Here is a 20,973-nt window from a genome sequence, read left to right on the forward strand (position 1 = left end):
TTCAAATAACGGAACTTAACAAAAAAAGGCTATACAGATGAATGTCCATTTTGTATCTGTGTATTCAAAGTGGTTAGGATAGATATATAGTTACATTCTGTTAATGAATAAAATGATTTGTTCTAATGGTGTTTGTAAATGGGATATCAAGTCCACATCTTGAACAGCAATTAACCACTAAGAAGAATGTATACAGTGTGTTAATTATTGAAACTGTCCTACTGATTTGATTTGAAACTGTCTCATTGCTATTTGTTTATCAATAAAATTATGGCAAAAAAAGAAATGCTATGTGGACTGGAGAGATAGTTCAGCAAGCACCTGCCTAGCAAGCACAAGGTCCCAAGTTCGATTCCTGGTATCACATGCTGTGACAGCCCTGAAACTGGGCGTGGCGTTGCACTTCTATAATCCCAGCACTGGGGAGGCTGAGACAGGAGGATCACTATGAGTCCAAACTGCATAGTTAGACCCTGTACCAAAATAAAATGTTATGGGTTCAAATAAGAGAGACTATTATTAAAAAACAGAAAGAGAAAAAAAGAAAAGGAAGGAAAGAAAGAGGGAAGGAAGGAAGGAAAGAAGGAAGGAAGGAAGGAAGGAAGGAAGGAAGGAAGGAAGGAAGGAAGGAAGGAAGGAAAACAAAGGCACATAGAAAGTGTTTCAGTGAAGAGCCTGAGATGGAGTAGTGAACAAAACAGCACTGGTCTACTGCTGAAGATGGAGTAGTGAACAAAACAGAAACTCCTGCCCTCTAGACCCTTTCATTCTAGAGCAGGAGATGTTCACACTGTTGGATGATCCTGAAACAGTGGGGAGAGAGTTGTAAGAGTCAAGGTGGAGCTTAAATTTTAGATGTGGTGTCTAGGAAAGCATTCCTGGAGAAGGTGACAGTTGGAGAAGTTTAGAGGGGACATGTAACTGAAGGCCTGAACAAAGCAATCAAGTGTGTAAAGCACAAGTAAAGCAGGAATGGCCTGGTGGCACTTGGAGGAGAGGGAGAAGGACACTGGTCTGCAGGGTTCTGAGTAGTAAAGGAAGGGGATAACAGGAGAAGGGATCAGGAATGGACAACATACGACACTGAACACATTACAGTAAGTCTTCCATTTATTTGGGCATTCCAGCCCGTGTTTTTACATGTAGTCATTTGACCCTTACTGCAAACTAGTGAGCTAATTACTTCATATATGTTTTACATGTAAGGAAACTGCAGAACGAAGTTACTCTAGGTTCACTAAGGCATTGAAGGACATCACTCCCCCCACCCTCCGCTGAACCTTCACTCTTCACCTCCACTGTTCTCTCCAGGGGCTGCAAAGCTCTAGTTACAGATCCCTGACTGTCTTCTCCTCTATGAAATTCTTACTTGAGAAGGGAAGATTGTTAGGAGTCAACAAGAAGCCCTTCTTGCCCTTCTCACAATCCCTCATTAGTCAACGTAAACTGGAGGCAGAAAACTTTGGCAGAGAGAAGGATTTCACTAGAATCAGGGAAATCTTGCCCTCCTGGACAGGAAGCTACCTGGTGGGTCACTGTCAGATTGCAGCTGAGTTCCACTATAAATCAACACATTTATTAACTAATCAGCTATCTCCATTTGGGGCTTGCCCAGAGTTGGGGGCCATCTCATTTATTTGAGTAAGCCCTCATTCTTTCTCAGGGTGTCATCATATTCCAATTACCTTCCTTCACCCAAGTTTCACATAAAAGTATTCTTAGCATTGTTATTTTGCAGGAAAGGACACAGGGGTTTATAAGGCACCGAGTTCTTGCTCCCAGTAGCTTTCCACTCACTTAGGGGTGAGTTTGTTCTCTGACAAATGACTGAAGACTATGGTCGCTGTCCCTCTGACAGATAATGGATTTATAAGAGCCATCTTGCATTTATAAAACAACTTTTGGTTTTCGAATGTCTTCTTTTTCCTCTGTCCTTCTAACCAAAGAACATAGCCTACTTGCTGGTGCATTCTATGGTGACATAAAAGATATCTGTTAGCAAGAGGGACATGTGTTGTTCTTCACAGAGAACTAGGTCTTCTGCTGCCATGTGAAGAGGAACAATGAATGTGCTATCTACTTTGCTCCCATGCTTTGGATAGTCTTCTTTGACCATCTTTAAAAGAGTTGAGTTCTTAAATCTTTAGGTCCCTTAATGGAAGTACATGGACATCAGTAGTGTAGAAGAAATTTGCTCAACTTCTTCTAAATATTCCAATTCTACTTGTCTTATTTCTCAGAATTATTATATACATAAGTTGCAGGATTCCTATATTGTTGTATTCGAAGAACTTATATTATATAAAGGGAAATACCTTTATCCCTTTATAATTGCCCATCTATCTTTTAAACTTAAAAATTTCATCATAATTCATATGTCCAGCAGGGGGCTGGCCAGATAGCCCAGCAGATTAAAGCACCTGCTTAGACAGATGCAGAGACTGGGCTTCCATCCCTGGCATGCCGTGCCAGGCCCACCCGTGGGCGCACTGAGATTGAGACTGGGCATGGGGTCGCATGACTGTAATCTCAGTGCTTTGGAGGCTGAAAACAGGAGAATAACTACAAGTCCAGTCTGTGTAGTGAGACCCTGCAGACCCTGTTCTAAAATAAAAAAAAAAGTAATGATTTGTATGTCAAACAAAATAATGTCTTCCTCCATCAAGCTGCCAATATTTAAAAATTATAGACATTTGAGAAGGACATACACACAGATGTATTAAGATCTAACTATTGTTTAAAAGTAAAAATAGGACAAAAATCTTTTTAAAAATATATTCTCCAAAATTAATATAATTAGCAGAAATTATACCTCTGTTCCCAATTATGATAAACCGAATTGTATTCATTCCCAATACTTTTTTTGTTATTGTTTTTTTAAATTAGAATGTGCTGCTTCACTGGGAGACAAAGAAGTTCTTAGAATTGGCCTGCCACACGTACAAAATCTAGACAGAAGATAGTCTCAGGTTCTGTTGCATCAGATATTAATATTGTTTGTGCTTTAAAGACTGTGGGTGTTTAGAATTAGAGAAATTTCCCCTTCATTCAAATATTAAAAAGTAAAAATCAATTGTAAATTGCTACTAAGAGAGCAATGCCTTGTCATCTGTACTGGCCTTCTTTCTACCAATGAGAGGAACAATGAGGGCAAGGCCTTATCTTTTCTTCTCTGCCACTTTAGTGACATTGCATGGATTCAACAGCCACTGGATGCCTCATAAAGGTCAGATGATTCTAAAACAATGTTGCTTGACTTGCATCCATTGACATTTGAGATTTAATGATTCTTTGTTGGACAAAGAGGGGACTTTGGATACTATGGAAGGTTTAGTAACACCCTGTACTCTTTTTCGTGGACCCAGTAGCAGCAATCATAACAAGCAGATATCTCCAGACATGTCGCCTTTGGTTAAAATTGTCTGAAAACCACACACACGCACACACACATACACACACGCACACACAGCTGGGAGGAGACAGAGATATAGATAGATACAGAATACACACACATGCTGACAGAGGAGACATTTGGTTGGGAGCTTTCATCTTAGGCATGCCCCCGCCCTCTTGGGAGTCATTTATGACGTCAGTATGTCGCTCACTGAATTTCATCTGTTGCCTGTGTCCCTGCTCAGATACAACTAAAGCCTATTGAAATTGATTTTTATGTCAGGAACAGAGCAGGGATTCAGAAAGAACATGAAAGCGTCCCTTTCATTGCCAGTCCCCCACCCCCACACTTTAGATGGGATGGGACCTAATTATATTCCAGTGCTTTTCTGGCTGATGTTTCTTTTGTTTTAATTAAAACTTCTGGAGGTTTGAAGACACTGTAGGAGTAGGTTTATTCATCACAGCCCTGGTAAGAGCCTTACAGGCTCCAGGTTTTCTGCTGCCCCAAGAATGATAGCTGGGAGCACTTTGGCCCTTTTATTTCCTGATAACATCAAGCCCTGCTGCTGCTGCTGCAGCTGCTGCGCCTTCTCCTAAGTGACTGAGAGGCGCTGTGGGTGGCCTATGTTTTTTGGAAGCCATACTGTAGATGCAGTTAGAGGTAGCAGTCTTTCTTATTTCACGGAGTCTGCCAGAGGTCCTGAGGCAAAGGTAGTCTTGGTAAGGTAGTCCATAGATGAATTATGGATCAGATAGCTTAAAAATGAGTGCTCTACTCTAGGGAGATGGATCTTGCTGCCTGCTGGTAGCATGCATCAGAGAGGGAGATGGTGGAGAAGACTTTTTGACAGGATGATGCCTCACTTTCCTCCATTCTCCCAGAAGCTCTTGCTTCTTGACTCTTTGCTTAGGGAAACTAGTGAGATTTTCAAACGCAGACCAAGAGTGACTTGCCCAAGCCTCCAGGACCTACTTTACTTTGTTAGTTAACACTTGGAAAGGAAAACAAAGATGAAAACACAGTAGTCAGGCTGGGGTGTGGTCACACAGGCCTGTAATCCCAGCACTCTGGGAAACTGAGGCAGGAAGATTGCAAGTTTTAGTCCAGCTTGGCCAATTTAGCCACTTAGCAAGAGCTTGTCTCAAAATAAAAAAGGGGATGTAGTTCAGTGCAAAGGTCCTGGGTTCAATCTCCAATAACAGTGGGAAAGAAAACACATCGATCATTCGACTTTTCCCTGCAGTTGTGATGTGTGATCCACTCTTATGGGCCCATTTTCCTTAAAAATAAATACATCAATGCATAATAGGATCTCCCCAAGTTTTTCAGACCAAGCCCCATGTGGATGGATCACTGTTGGAGTCTGCACACTGTCATTGGTGGCAACTTAAAGGTTCAGTAAACCTAAGAACTTCACATTTTGCACTGTGATTGAGCACCTACCCTTTGTAAGAAGCTGTTTTTAGGCAAGGACAAAGAATTAAATGGACTCCAGACAAGACTCTTCATCAGCTTTCTTTCAGATTATGTAGAAGTTATGTGTCTGTGTGCTTGCACCTGAGGACCTGAGGTTTTGAGGGACTTAAGGATCTCAGAGGAGAAAGGTGTTCGTTCCTTTCCATTCTATTCATAGGGGCTGCTGAGAGCTAGTAGTTAAAGGTTGTTGTCCATGTTTTGCTTTCTACAGTTTGCAACAAGAGCAACCTGTCTTTGAGTCTCAAGGGTGTTTCTGACCTCTTTCTGCCATTATTATACACATAATTTGAAAACACTTCTTCCTGGATCATTTACTCAAGGTTCCCTAGTTTTCTCTGTTTACTAAGCTAATGATAAGCTTCATCTTGGGCTGGGGTCCAGGTCCCAGTCCTTTTAAATGCCATCTCTATCCCTGGGTGTAACCTCTGCCTTGGGGGACACAAAAGACTATTGTGCTGTGTGGGGAGGCAGAGCATGTCTGGGAGGCTAGAGTCCCCTGAGAGAGCATATTCTAGCCCCATCCTCTGAAGCCCTGCAAACGGGGGCTTCCAGAAATGAATATGTGAGTGCCACGGATCATTATAGTAATTCTATAGTGCAAGTTAGACAAAGCTGGTAAGCGCTCCACTTTTGTGCTCATCTTTTGGGTTGAGAGGTTACTGGGAATGTATTCTTGGCTTAAGGCCATGGCCTAGACTGGTTCTGCTGCTTTCTGAGCTCATCACCCCTCATCTGCCTCGTCACTGCTATCACTTCAGCTGTGCGTGCCTTTCCTGGGTACAGGCAGGCACTAGGCTCCCTGCCATGGAATCTGCATACATTAGCCACTGTCTGCTAAAAATTGTGAATGTTTGATTTGCTTTTTTTGAAGCATCCATTTTGATTTATAAATGGAGCCAAGCTGGCAGCCACCAAGACCGAGGAGTCCTAGTTTCTAACAAAGAGGAAGGAAACTGTTTCTTTCATTCCCCACTTGGTGTTGGTGAGCACACTGCAGTTCTCAGCTGGCCTTATCCTGACCAGTCCCTACAATGATTCCTCTCCGCTCCTCAGATGCAGCAGGCAGAACAACCCACACTGACTGGCGTGAAGATGGAGAGTGTCTGTGTAGAGACCATTCGGGGCACTTCCTTCACCTTTGTACAATCTGGGAGCCGCAGTGACAAGATCACAGGTCTACTAGGGCACATTGAGGCCCCTTTTGACCTGGGAAGCTGTAGGAGTAGGCACCATTCCAAGTATGTCCTGTGAACATGCATATTCCTTAATCTTAAGGATCTGTGGACTTTTTTCATAAGGTTATCTCGTCTAACACTCTGCCTCAAGACATGTCTTATCAAAGGACACTAGCATTCCTGAATATGTCCAGATAGGCATCTTCTAAGCTTTAATCTCAACTGGGCCTGGAAAATCAGAGTTCACCTTTACTCTCATTACAGTTCAGAGGGAAAGTGAAAACTAATGCCAGTTTCTATAAATTGGCTTCCAGTGGGTGAGGGGGACTTCTTCCGCTTAAATTGACCTTTCATCTTTGTATCTATGAGTAGAATATTCTGGTTCCTGTTCACAAGGTCACCCTGTCTTGTTCCACACGCTTTGTGGCTATATGGAAATGAGGAAATTGAGGGAAACTGCTGTGGACATGTGGATGGTAGCAGAAACCCAAATGCAATCCTGAGACTCGCACTCCTTCATCCAATCTGTTATTTAGCAAATATTTTGCTGAGTCCCTTCTGCAGCACGCACTGTGAGAGGTACAGGGGAAATGTGCGTCCAATTCATCCCCAGTCCTGTGGGTTGGGCCTTCTGCATACCTCAAGGCTCTCTCTACCTACCTGCTTCATGCCTCCATCCTCATCCTCCATCCTCAGCCATCGTTTCTCAACTGTCTCCACTGGGGAGCATGACCTTGGTGAAGAGGCCACTGTGCTGCTCTAGTGGATGACACTTCCCAGTGAGAGGCCTGGATTGAGAGTGCTCCAGTGCTTCAGTCTGGATACTGCACACAGCACCAATGATTGATAGACAGACATGGAGAGATGGGGGTAGCCAGAACGGCTGATCAGCAGGCTAGCAGCTGCCATTAGTATATATTCTATACTCTGATCACTTTTTTTCATGGTACTGAGGATGGTAGCCAGGACTTTGTACATGCTAAGAAATTTCTTTTCCACTGAACTGCTCCCTGGCCCCTCAATTTGATTTATTTCATGGTTCTGGTAATGTGCACTTTTGTGTCTTCAAAAGTGAATATATTTTTATGTCACTTATTATGACAGTTTTTTTAAATTTTAATTTTTACTTTATGTATTTGATACAGGGTCTAACTAGGCAGCTCGGACTCATAGTGATCTTTTTATTTTCAGCCTCCCAAGCTCTGGGATTACAGGTGTGCGCCACTACACCCGGACTCAGTCCGCCAGCTCAGTGCACTGTGGGAGGGAGCGAACCCTGGTCCCTGCTCTTGCCAAAGCAGGTGCATAGTCTGCTGAGCTATCTCGCTGGCCCTTATTATCAAAGTGTTAATGTTATTTATTTTTATTAGTACACGTTTGCAGTGCATGACTACATTTATTGTGGGGAGTTGCTACACGTACATCTTCCTCCTTCACCCTCTGTCTCGCTCATACCTCCCTGCTCCTTCTGGCTCTCTGTTCCCTTTACCTTGGCAAAAATGCTATTTCCATTTTTTTTTTCTTCAATGCTTGCATTTTGAAAAATATCACAATATCAGTGGCAGCTGTGACCGGCCGAGTTAGTACAGAATGCCACAGAGCCACAATAGCTGTGCCCTCATTGCAACTTGGGAGATTGAAGAAGACTGCCTCGGGGCAGGGGGCAAGGCTCCGAGGCAAGCTCTACGCGGGAGGAGTGCCCCTGGTGCTGCGCAAGCACCACCCAGGACCCCGAGAAGCTGGGAGGAGCACCATCTGCATTTCCTGCCACCTCCGTTCTCTTGTGCCCTCCGCTAGAAGCAAATGTATTTTGGTGACCTAGAAATGAAAGTACTTTCTCTTCCAGGCTAGCCTTAGGCTAGCAGCTCCAAATCTGTCTTTCTGTTCTTTAGAAAATAACAGCGGTAACAAGAATGAGCTTTCCGTGTCTATTTCAGTGAAAACCATTGTTTTTTCTCTGCCATTCATTTTAGAGAAGAGGAAAAAGAAAAAGCTACATTTCTGTAGTACTTGAGTACATGGGGCTTTACCTTGGCGTTGCATATCTTACATGGAATGAGAATCAATATTGTTCCTTACCTCCAAGGGAGGAAGGAAGTGGAGTGGGCTGTGGGTATGCAGACCCATGCCACCACCATCCTTGACTCCAGATGCCTTCTCTGCTTTCCCCTCTTCAGGCCTTTCTTTCTCTTTCTCCTAGACAGATGTTTTATGCTTTCAGACATTATCTGACACTAGGCCTTGGGTCAGTTTTCTTCTTTATTCTGTACTAGCTTTTGTCCATGTTGGTTATTTCAGCAGCAGGAAAATCGTAAGTTATTCTCTTATTAAGAAATGACTCAGCAGCTGGAACCTGACAAGACATTTTTCCAATTTTTTGTAGAGATTTAAAAAGCTCCTTTTGTCCCTCTTTAGAAATTGTGTTATTTTCATAATTTAATTTTTAATCCTTGGGTTGAATATACATTTTAGATTTCAATTTAGAAAATAACAATATTTGCATTTTTAATTTCTCTTATAAGTGGAAATATTGGGACTAATGTGATAATTGTACTTCAGGAAGCTTCCGTGATAAGAATACCCTTGCACATTACCCGGTACCCATAGTTTTAAAAAGTTTTAAAAATTTGTGAAGTAGAAATGAACTGTTCAATGTGTGACTTAAGTTTGGTTAGAACTCATTTTAAAATTTTAGTGATGAAAATTTGTAGCTCAGGAGCTGGTGACAGAAGTAATTCAGAGGAGAACATGGGTTATAGGTCTCATTAGCGCTGAGACTTGAGCAAGGCTCTCAAAGGGGAGACCTGGAAGGTACACCAGGGGCTGTTCCACTCCACGTACTTGCCTTTCCATAAAGCCACCTCTTTAAAGACTACCTTGCCCAGGAAGGTGCCTTGGGTATTCATGATTTTATGGCCAGGGGGCCGCTTGCCATTCCCTTCAGCACTGCCCTCCTCCAGGCCCTAACTTGGCTTACCATTCTCTGGTGATGTTCAAAGGCAGCGCATGCTGACAAGAGGCCCCTGCGGTCCTCCACGTGACCAGACCTTGGCAACTCAGGAGACCTCGTCTAGAATGAGGGAGACTGAGCTGAGAGTGCTCATTGCCCCACCTGCAGGATCTCACCGAAATCCCAGGCCACCAAAACCTGACTGGCTCTTTATTCACTCATCTGTCAGAGCCATTATTTCAGCTGGGAAATGAAATTTAAAAAGAGGCAAGAAGAGATTATTTTCTTTTCCACATTCATAATGGTTAGTAATTTTTAAAAAAAAATTATGAACCCTACATAAAAAAATAAAAGTAGATTGTTTTTCACATTGTTTTATTTCACTCTTTTAAAAAAAAAAATCTGCCTATACAGGTTAATGGATTTCATTTTAACAAAGTTTTCAAACATATTCCACAATACTTTATTGATTTCACATCCAGAATTCCCCAGTGCTTCTGTCTGAAGTGTAGCGAGGAAGCTTTTGTCCTCCTCCCATACTGAAGGCCAGCCCTGCGCAGCCGTAGGTTACAGATGGAAGGGACTAGGTGCTGGGGGAGTCTGCAACAAATTGCGCACTCAGAGAAGATTCTTTGCTTTGTAAAGAGTTGAAAATTTAGTGCAAAGCTTCTCGAAGTGAGCATGGGTAGAGGAGAATGGGAGGCCGTGTGACTAGACTGTGCTCAAGTCTGCTTGGACCAGGGGTGTTCCAGTTCAGGTTTGTTTGGGGGGGAAATGTTCCACTGCACATGAAGCCAGAGGGAAGGAAAAGAGAGAGGAAAGAGAAGGAGAGAGAGAAGGGGACCGGTGGTGCTTTGAGCTCAACACGGAAACAAGGAGATGCTCCTTCATTGCACAAAAGTGAGCAGTGATTGCCACAGAGCTATCAGAGAAGTGATAACAGTTACAATAATCTAGAAAGAGAAAAGAAATTTCTTGGGGATCCAGCAAGCGAAAGGGCATCCCAGACTAAGAAAACACAATCGGGGAGGGCTGAAACAATACAGCACTTTTAGAGAACTGTTGTCAGTTGGGTCTTGAGGACCACAGGGGGACAGTAGGTGGGAGCCACTGGCTGGCACCATAGAGAGGAGGTCAGTGCCTACGTGATCCACAAGCACTCAGGGCTTGCTTTTATCTAGCTCCATGGCTCTGTTCGGAGATTCCAAAGGTAGATAAGCTGTATGATGTCAAACAGACCCTTATTTGTCTCCAGTTCCCCTGCTATCTTTCTTGATGCTCCTGTAAAGAAACAGTCATTGTTTAAGGTGTGATTAATTGTTGTTACTTTAAGCCATTAGTTCTTTGCAAAGGTCATTGTTACAGCATTATAGACAATTACTGGGATGCCGGAGACCTCAGAGGTCATTAGGTGCTTCTCAGCTGAAGGTACTGTTGCTACTTCTTTCTACGTGAGTTCGAACTGTGCTCTGCAGAGAAGTTTGTGATACTGTGCTGAAGAGCCGCAGCACTTCCATCCTCATCAGCCATTTTGAAAACTCCATTTCCTAATGCTCCTTGGAGTGGAAAGAGTTGGGAACAGCACCTACTCTCCCATTCCCCCACTGCTCTGCAGTCCTCCCCACATTTTACAGATGGGAGAACGAGCACAGATGAAAGTGGTGGTCATGGGCGAAGCCATTTTCTGCACTTGTGTGATGTATATCAACTCCTTGCCTCAATTTTCATGAAATTTGAGATAGGTGTGAGAGGCTGTGCCTGCCACTGTGTTGAATTAGTGATGTAATGTCTCCTCCTGTGGGCTCTTTTTCAAATGAGGGGAAAAGGAAGGGATCACCCTGAGGCCTGAAAGGGGAAAAGAGCACTACTAGAACGAGACTAAAAATACTTCAAAAATTGGAATATAGAAGAAGGGAAAAAGAGTGGGGGAAAGGTAAGGTGCCAACAGAGAGGGGGAAATTAGTAGGTAGAGAAGTAGAGAAGTAGAAGAGAATAGGGAAAAATTTAAGAGCATGAAAACACAGTAGCTCTCAGTTACAAAATTAGATCAGTAGTGCTTTTCACTGCAGTTGAAAAAATAATGACCCAACCAAGTCATTGTGTTTTTTCAACTGGATGGAAATCACATCAAACTAGTCACCATTTGCCAACCACAAGTGTTGCCAAGGTGCCACACCATCATCGGCGGTCTGTCACTGTGTACAGCAGTGTGGCATGGGCCTTGCCTGCGTATGACATAACCTTACAAGGAAGACGGTGTTTCAAATAAAGTGCAAGGTGAGACTATCGACAGTAATGGCCATCATGCACAGGCAGCTAATGTGTACCAGCTACACCTCAGCACCTCGCGTTTCATGCTCAATGCAGTCTATAAACTAGTGTTATTATCCCTTTTTCAGATGAGGAAACTGAGGTTTAAAAACCTAAGGGGCTTGTGTAAGGTCTTGCAGTTGTGACTTAAACCCAGCTGATCTAGAAGCTCTACTGTACTGCCTCATGGTACTAAAGGTCGATAATTCCTAGTATAAAATTTGAAATAAAAAATGCTCTAGAGTCTGAATCTTTTCAGTTCTAACATGCTGGATGCCATAAGACCACAGTGGCTGAAGCTCAGTGCTGATTTCTTGACCACTGTGTGGATTTTTAAGCTATTTGGATTATTCTGCTACCTGTCTAGTTCAGATCCTTTAAAATAAAGATAAATAACCAACATTAAGTGAATTATAGATGAATTCAGTTGATTTTGAATTATTTTCCAAATATTTGAAAAATTCCGAAAACTAAAGTGTCTTCACATACTGGGTAATTTTTGACAGAGACACTTGTGTGTCCTCCATGTAGGCCCTGTTTCTCTGCCATATAACTCCACCTTTCACACAAGCCCTTTACTAACATCTAGAAAGTAGTAAAATAGACTGCTCAGCATTGCAGTTTTTATTTAACCTGATATCCATTGAGAACATAAATCCCAAAGAAAAAATGATAATGAATATCTTACAAAATAAACACTGTCATAAAATAGATCTTCAAAACGCTTAAGGCTTCACTATGTACATTTGAATGTGTTTATCCATTAACTTATTATAACATTGAGCTATGATCAATAATATTGATCAGTTGTTTTTTATGCTTGGCATTGAATGTTCTTCAGAACTGTCTTTATTAATTGGTGTTGTTTTTTTTTTTTTCTTTATAGGGTCGTCATGTCAAAACAGGCCAGCTTGCAGCCATTAAGGTTATGGATGTCACAGGGGTAATGTATCTTTTTTATTATTTCAATAGTTATATGTTTGTAGCAGAGACATTAGTGATAGAAAGTATGCTTTCCAGAGTAATAATCTTCTTAAATATTTAAGCTCTATTCTCATTTGTGCTTAACATAAATAGAGTATGCTACAGCTTGCCAAGGAGACTATGGATAAATCAGTCTAATTAAATTCAGTACCTCCACTCTGTATTAGGTAGTTAGACTAAATGCTGGGTGCCAATGATTTACATAAACATAACCATAGATATTTGCATATGAAGACAAAACAAGGATTTCAAGGCATTAAAAGAATAATACTCAGATTACATAGCAGAGATGGCTCTTAAGAGTTTCCCCAAAGGTCTGCCTAACAATGGAGTAGACAAGAAGTCGCATAGTTCCAAAATCCTAGTAGGATATTTGACATGAATATTTTCCAAAACAAAATACTTTTAATCAAATAATCATATAACCGCAAATTTTTAATTTGTTACAGAGCAACATGGAAAGAAAATTTCTGCTTAGATGATCAAAAGCAATCTAAGGAATAGACTTAAATGTAATCAGTCCTTTTGCTAGATCTATTTAAAATATTTTAATGCCTTTTTAAGAGTACAGAGCAAAAATGAGACTTAAAAGAATTCACTGGACATCAAAAGTATGCTAATTATTTTCTATTGTCCTGGGATTTTTCTAAGATGTCTGCCTATTCGTCATGAAAGCTGAAAGACCAAAGTCTCCCTTTGGCCCACAAGGGTATTGCTAAACATAAGTAGACATAGAATGAATGAATCATACAGAAATATCAAGAGCCAAGACACAAGAAACACGCAATAAGTCTCTATGTTAGACATCAATTCATACTTTTCAGGCCCAGCTCATTACCTTTGGTAAATACATGTTTAGTGGTAATTACCTACCATAATACCAATCTCACTAATTTTCACTATACTACGCATTGTACTTTCTTTGTTGTTGTTCCTAATTCCTCTTTAAAATATTTGTAAAATTATATAGAAAATGCTTTATTTCTATATGTTTATTACCACTTGGATAAAGTTCTATGTTTTTTATTTGTCTTAAATACATTATTCCAGTTTTAGAGGTTGCAAATCTGTTCAAATATTTAATCCCAGTTATTCTACTAATTCACCTGACCTTTACTGAATAAGAAACTGCATGTGGATTGTGTTAATTAGGGTTAAACTCTTCCACTTATAACAGGGTTAAGAATGGTAAAAGTGTCTTGTTCTCTTTAGAATTTGACAGCTCAACAGTGTGGTGAGAAGACGGTATTTTTGTTTTTCTGCTCTGTCATCTAACACACTATCTCCCTCCTGAAGGTCACTTCAAAATTCCACTAATCCCAACGCACTGAGAGGCTGAGCCAGGAGGATAACATGTTCAAGCCCTGCCAGGTTAATTTAATGACCAAGTGATATCCTGTCTCCCAAAACATACAAACAAGCAAACAATCTATAAGTCAAAATTAAAGGGGCGTGGATATTGGGATGAAGATGATTTTTGGGTTTCCAATGATCACTTTCTATGACAGACCAAAAACAAACAATGAACAATGAACAAAAGAATATAGAAAGAGTCTCTTCAGTGAAATGTTTTCTATTTGCAAATAGCATCTGTCCTTCTGCTTTAACTGTATGGAGCTGCAAAACAGTCTTTTATTTTAATAGTGTGTTTGGTTAAGAATACAGAATCTAGAGGGTTTGATGGTGTGTTTTTCTTATCCCAACACTTTGAGATACTGAGCCAGGAGGATCACAAGTGAAGTCTAGCCTGGTCAATTTAGGGACCCAGTGAGATCCTGTCTCAAAAAAAAAAAAAAAAAAGGCTCTGTTAGATAGCATTGAAGGAGAGTGAATATTGAAATAGTAAACTAGCATAGTCTAATGTAAATATCATAATCAGGTACTATAAGTCTGCACCTAGAAACCCATTATAAGTGTATAACTTTTTACAAAGTTCCAACCACAGAACAGATCAGAATCTGTTTCTCACTTCTGTTTGTCATATCACTGTATTTTCTTTGGATTGAATCAGATCTGGACATAATGAAATGCATTTGGCAGTTTGACAATGAATGGCTATGGATGCAGTCCAAGAAATTCATGCTGTAGATTAAGTTCTGCTGTGTGGTTCTGTAGAACGACAGTTAAATTCCATTGGCATCATTAATCTTGGTGCATAAAATTGTTTTTGATACGTGAAGTTTTAATGGCAAACATTGATATACCCTTCTAGTTTCTGGTTCCACTAGTGAAGCTTTAAATTGTTTAGAAAACCACTCATAATATCGCTAAACCACCTTGCTTATAATAAAAAGTTACATTTATTTATTCCAAAGTATATACTTTCAGGTTAAGAAATGTCTGTTTTTCATATTGAACTGGGTTTTCCTAGGCAACTAAGCTAAAGAGAATGATTTGAGAGGGCTGGCCAGATAGCTCAGCAGATGAAAGTGTCTACTTAGGCAGATGCAGGGACTGGGTTTGATCCCAGCGTGTAGTGCAGGCCCTGCCCCCAGGGCATGCTGAGACAGCGACTGAGTCTAGGCTTGGTGGCACCTGTAATACCAGTGCTTGGGAGGCTGAAAACAGGAGAATCACTATAGTCTGGTCTGTGTAGTGAGACCCTATAGACCCTGTACTAAAGACATAAGAAAAGAAAGAAAATGATTTAAGAAATGTTTTCTCAGTTCTCCAAGGCTGTGCCATTCTACATGAATAGAAGTGTTGATCCATTACATACAATAGATGCTTTATAATATTTAGACTCAATTCTCTTGGCAAATCTATGTTTACAAGGACTGGTTAGGTTTATGTGATTTAGTGACATCACTGACTATTACTTACCTAGTGACCCTTAAGAGAAAGACAATGGAATCACATTAGGAAATGGTTTTCTTACTTCTGTGATGTCTGATGTGGCATCAAATGACTTCTTTGTCATCTCCTTACACATTACAGTTAATATAAGATTTCTCTTGTGACATGCATGTGGTAGCTGTAGAAAACAAGTTACCCCATTTAGCCATGCTGTCTTTTGTGTACTATGGAATGCTGCAGAAGCTTCTAACCAATTATTATAATTGTGCTCATTATAGCTGCTCTGTTAAAAACTGAGATAAATTCTCAAAGGTCGTCTTTGTTGATTGTGTGCTGTGATCTATTACAAAGTTGCTACAGTTGATTCTAATGAAATTGATGAAATCATAATCTTGAAATTAATTTTCAAATTATTATTTTTGTTCTATACCATTTCCTTTTTATAGAAAACACACACAGAGAAAAACAAATACAATGCCTCTATCGGTCCAGTTGTAGAGATGAGGCATTTCCAAATTTGTCAGTGTTTGCCTCAGAATTACTGCTTACAGTCAGCCATGCTCTTTGAAGTCATTTTAGTTCCCAAAATCATTATGGAAATTGTCCTATTCCCATTGCTTTAAGAGAATTGTTTTCTGCACTAGATTTGTTTAGCCTAAATTTGTCTAGAACAGCTGAGAGGAATCAAAACCATGGAGGAGTGTTTCTCAGAGGTGAACGCTCCATACCCCTGTGCTATTTATGATCCAGGCAGGTTCTCAGGCCTGCCAGGGAATTTCAGGCTGCAGCCTTCAAACTGGCCTTTTAAATAAGATCTTCAGTGTCCCCCACACTGAAGACCAAAGTTAGAGGTCTGCTTTGCTGGAGTCTTGCATTTACTCTTGTCTCACTATGAGATAGGAAGAGACACTGGTGCTTTGATAACCTTGAAAATAATCCTGTGTTCCTTTGGATAAAAGTTGCCAATATAAAGTACTGTTTTATAATAACACCCTAAAGTGTATATAAGGCTTAGTGAGATAAGAAGTTCATATTGAAAGTTTTTAGTTTTAATAAACTTTTATGATTGTGTTACTCAGGGCACATTGTGTTGTAGCACTATATATATATATATATATATATGATCCATGAAGACTAAGTGATAAAATCATACAAAAATATGGGGAATTTTTTTTTCTCTTTGACCTCTGGGCTCTCCTTTCTTCCCATCAGCAGAATTACCATTCTAAGTATCAGTGACTCTGCTTGCTTGACATCTCCAACTCTACCCATCTCTGATTCTCTTCAGCCAGGCCTGGCTTGAATTCCTAGCTCTGCAGTTTACCCTAGGAAGAGCTCGGGGGTGTTGATTCCTCAAAGAAAAACCTATTACAGAAATAGGTGTGAAAGAGGCTGAGTAGGCAAAGGCAAAAGAATTCACTAATATATCACACTCTGTATGGAATTATATATTATTCCATTAATAGGTAATATAACAGATTTGTTCTTTAAGTCAAGTGTTTCTCTAGTCACCTTATGTTTTTACTCCAGTGAAAAAATAATAGAATTGGGACAGCAAGGTAGCTCAGTAGACTAAAGCACCTGCTTAGGCAAGCTTAGGCAGGTGCAGGGGACCGCACTTCGATCCCTGGTACCACAAGCTATGCCAGCCCTGCCCTCATGGGGATGCAGGCTGAGCCAGCCAAAACAAAAAGAATAGGATAGCTAACGTCATTTCTGGTGGACTTTCCCTAAATGAATGACATTATGCTAGGATTAAAACTTGTTTACTTCATGGTTGCTTCAATGTTTGTTGAGAGGGAAGCACAGTAGGCTCTTATTTTCTTGTTTCTCTAAGGAATGTACTTCATTGTAAGAGAGAACAAGTTGGCCTAATGATAAAGAAAATCCCTCAAAAGTGTAGGCTTGTCTGGTGCATCTTACAGTTTTGATCCTCATGGCTCTCTTATAATGGGCATATTGTTCAGTCTACTCTCTTACATCTATATAGACACAATACCATTTATCTCATAAAATTGGTGTAAGAAGTAAATATATTAAAGTACTTGATATCTAGAATATGTTGTGCAGCACATATTGCTAGGAAGTTTTTTGTTTTTGTTTTGTTTTGTTTTAAGAACCAGGGATTGAGCTCAGGCCCTTGCGCTTGCCAGGCAAGTGCTTATTCTACTGAGCCATCTCCCTGGCCATATTGTTAGTATCTTGAAGATAGTGTTTCTTTTTTTTTTTTAACCAATTCCTGTCCTAGTCAGTCTAGCTTTTGCTGTGACCCAGTCATTACATGGATACCCACAACTTAAAGGAGGAAGGGTTTTGAATTTGGTTCATGGTTGAGGGAATTGAGCCCATGGCTGCATGGCTTCAAGGCAGAAACATGACAGAAGGACATGGAAGAGCAGAGCAGGGGACCAACGTGAGTATGAAGGGTGAGGGCCCTAAAGTCAGGCTTCCGTGACCCCCTTGGACACATCTAGAAGTGTGTTGCAACAGGACGTCCACTGGATCCCAAAGCCAGTCAAGTTGACATTGTCAACTTATCACAGTCCAGCACAGGAGGCAACATCCAGGAACCCGCACCAGCTTCAGGTCCTTGGAAAACAGTATTTTCTGCCTAGAACATGATTCTCTTCCCAATGACACCATTTAACTCCTCTCTTCTGTCCCTCAACTAGGTAACTATACATGACCTTATAAATACAGCTTATGCTTGGGTGGCTAAGGGCCAATTAAGCCAGCTACCACATATTTTCCAGAGTATTAATTCCGTATGTATCTGTGTCACTCTTTGATTTATGTCTCTGCCTCCCATTAGACAACACTAAATTTCATTAAGGCAGAGATTGAATCTATTATGCTGCATATTTTACTATCATGTTAATAGCACCCAACACTATACCTGAGTTAGGCACTTAAGTACTTTTTGAAAGAATTTGTTTAGCTTACTGTTAATATATACAACATGTTCATTATTGTCTAGGCAATGTTGTGGTGAGTTCCTGAGGCCTGTAGATGCTGCAATGAAGACGTATAGGATTAGGCACTCATTTACTCACCTTTGGCTTAGTTCTTACATCTGTGAAACTACAAATGCATAATTCCACCTTGAAATAATTATAGGTGATTCTCATAAGCTTAATTCTGATTTAAGTTCCAATATATTTTAATGTTTCAAAAACTGATTTAAAAAGTAGGTTTCAAATTCTATTCCGTATATCAACTTCGCATGCAGTAGAAAGTGCCAGCCCCATAATTCATACACCAGGTTACCTCATTTGTGTACAGAATATCACTCAACATGAAGAGCTTACTGAAATATCAAGACATATCCTTTTAAAATAGTTTCTATCATTTGCAAGTCATTATCTCAGAAAGTATAGGTTTTTCTCTATCTTTCAGAACCAAAACCATCCCAAAAGAAATTGAGGTTAGTATTTCACTTCAAATTTCTTTCATTAATATTTTAAAAAATGTATTTGGTGTAGGGTCTTACTATGCAGCTCAGACTCATAGTGATCCTCCTGTTTTCAGCCTCCCCAGCACTGGGATCACAGGCATACAACACTATGCCCAGACTCTCATTAATTTTAATTTTATATTCAGTAAAGGAATCTCTCTGTTATTACTGAGTAACTGTATAAGTAGATATTGCATCTTAACATATACTTAAACTTACAAAAGCAAATGTTTATTGATTTCTAAAACTCTAGTTTTTTGCCTGCTATATGTACTGGCATCCTGAATAAAATTTCTATTGAAATATTGAAAGGAGGGATTTTACTACTACTAATGACTTTAAACCTTTTACAAGTCACATTCTAGATGCTAGTGATGATCTCTTGAAATTTTCCAGCATCTGAACCTCTACCAATACATAGGTTACCTTCAACTTTTTGCAACATTATCTCCACACTGAAGGTGAGGATGACAGGTAGCACAAGCACATGCTGGATGGTATGAAAGAGCAGAGGTGAACAGGAGCTGAGGTGGCTCCTGGCAGGGTCCCAAGGTCTGCACCCCCGCAGGGGATTGTATTTGTGAACCTGTGTGCTCATTTTTTTCCTCTAGACTTCACACTGGCCACTCCGTTGGGTTGTTGAAAAAATTAGACCATTTTATTCTTACATCTAGGGGTGAGAGTTAAATGTTGGGCAAACTTCCTGTTGTAGAACACATTATTAACAAATATCTCACTCACTCTACTTTTAAATCCTAGCATATTATAGATACTTAAATGATATTCCCCTATATAACAAATGGGGCATTTTAAAATCTGTGTTTTACTATGACTCTGAACTATGCAGTGAGACTCTGTACACCCTGTACACCCTGTCCTAAATACAAAAATAAATAAATAAATAAAATCTGCGTTATCCCTTGAAATCAATCATAAGTAAATGTTATTGGATGTTGACAAGTACTTCAGTTGAAGAAATAAAATCACGGTTTTATTCACCCTTGTCCTCTTACATTCTGAAATTCTCTTGAGTAGCACTTTGGTTTTAGTCAACTTGAGAAACTCTGTACAGTCTATCATAGAATTAAGAGTATTCCCAAAAGTCAATAGCATTCTTTATACAGATAACAAACACACTGAAAGAGAAATTAGAAGAACAATACCTTTTACAATAGCAATGTGGCAAATCAAATACTTAGGAATTAATCTAACAAAGAAATAAAAGATCTATTTGTAGAGAGCTGCGCACAGCCGCGCCCCAAAGATGGCGCTGGCTTCCGCTTCCCACCCCCTGCGGGTGAGTGCTCTATGTCAGTCAACAACTCCATATAAGGCTGGAACCAAGGCCCATGGTCTGCTTCCGCATACCTGGACCTATGGGCAGCACTCACGTGGCACTCCGGGATAGGCTGCAAAAGGGGATATATGCCGTAGGAAAGCCCCGGAAAAGATAGAGAGAAGAGCTTGTAATTAGAGGTCCTGAATAAACTGCTGCAAGAAGAGCTGGTCATTGCGTCTTCCTTGCTGGCGAGGTCGTGCGCAACATCTATTCAATGAAAATTACACTACTCTGAAAAAAGACATCTTAGAGGATTTCAGAAAATGGAAAGATATTTCCTGCTCCTTGATAGGAAGAACTAACATTGTGAAGATGGCCATACTCCCAAAATTGTTATACAGACTTAATGCAATCCCTATCAAAATACCACCAACATACCTCACAGACCTAGAGAAGTCATTCCTAAAATTTATTTGGAACCAGAAAAAAACCAAGAATAGTAAAGACAGTCCTGGGCAACAAAGGCAAGGCAGGAGGCATTACAGTCCCTGACTTGAAATTATATTACAAACATACTGTGATAAAATCAGCTTGGTATTGGCAAAAAAAAAAAAAATTAGTCCTGAGGATCACTGGAATAGATTAGAAGATGCAGATGCAACTACAACCACACTCACCCATCTTCTCTTCAACAAAGGAGCCAAACATGCTTACTGGAAGAAAGACTGACTCTTTAACACATGGTGCTGGAAAAACTGGCTTTCTCCATGCCCAAAACTAAAAGTTGACCCAGGTCTATCACCATGCCCTAAACTAAAGTCAAAATGGATTAAAGATCTAAACATTAAAACAGAAACACTGAATCTCCTAGAACAGAAGGTAGGAGGAAATCTTGAATACATAGGGTTAGGAAAACAATTCATGAACAAAAATCAAACTGCATTGGAAATAACTGAAAGAATTAACAACTAGGACCTCCTCTTATTGAAAAGTTTTTGCACAACAAAAGAAATTATCAACAGAGTGAAAAGACAGACCACAAATTGGGAAAAAAAAAATCTTAACTGATAAGCACTCAGACAGAGGTCTTCTATCTAGAATTTATAAAGAACTAAAAAACATTAGGGCCCCAAAATTTACAGACCCAATCCA

General features: G+C 40.2%; 1 protein-coding gene across 8 annotated transcripts in view; it reads left to right on the top strand.

The window, feature by feature from the left end:
- Tnik (TRAF2 and NCK interacting kinase) overlaps nt 1–20,973 on the top strand; it is a 410,638-nt gene that overhangs the window by 227,269 nt on the left and 162,396 nt on the right. For all 8 annotated transcript variants that reach the window (XM_004633447.2, XM_023717821.1, XM_023717822.1 and 5 more), the window contains exon 4: nt 12,195–12,251. In XM_004633447.2, coding sequence (XP_004633504.1) covers nt 12,195–12,251 — 57 coding nt within the window. The remainder of the gene's footprint in view (nt 1–12,194; nt 12,252–20,973) is intronic.

This window comes from Octodon degus, unplaced genomic scaffold, assembly GCF_000260255.1.
Source record: "Octodon degus isolate 3935 unplaced genomic scaffold, OctDeg1.0 scaffold00055, whole genome shotgun sequence".
Classification (NCBI taxonomy): domain Eukaryota; kingdom Metazoa; phylum Chordata; class Mammalia; order Rodentia; family Octodontidae; genus Octodon; species Octodon degus.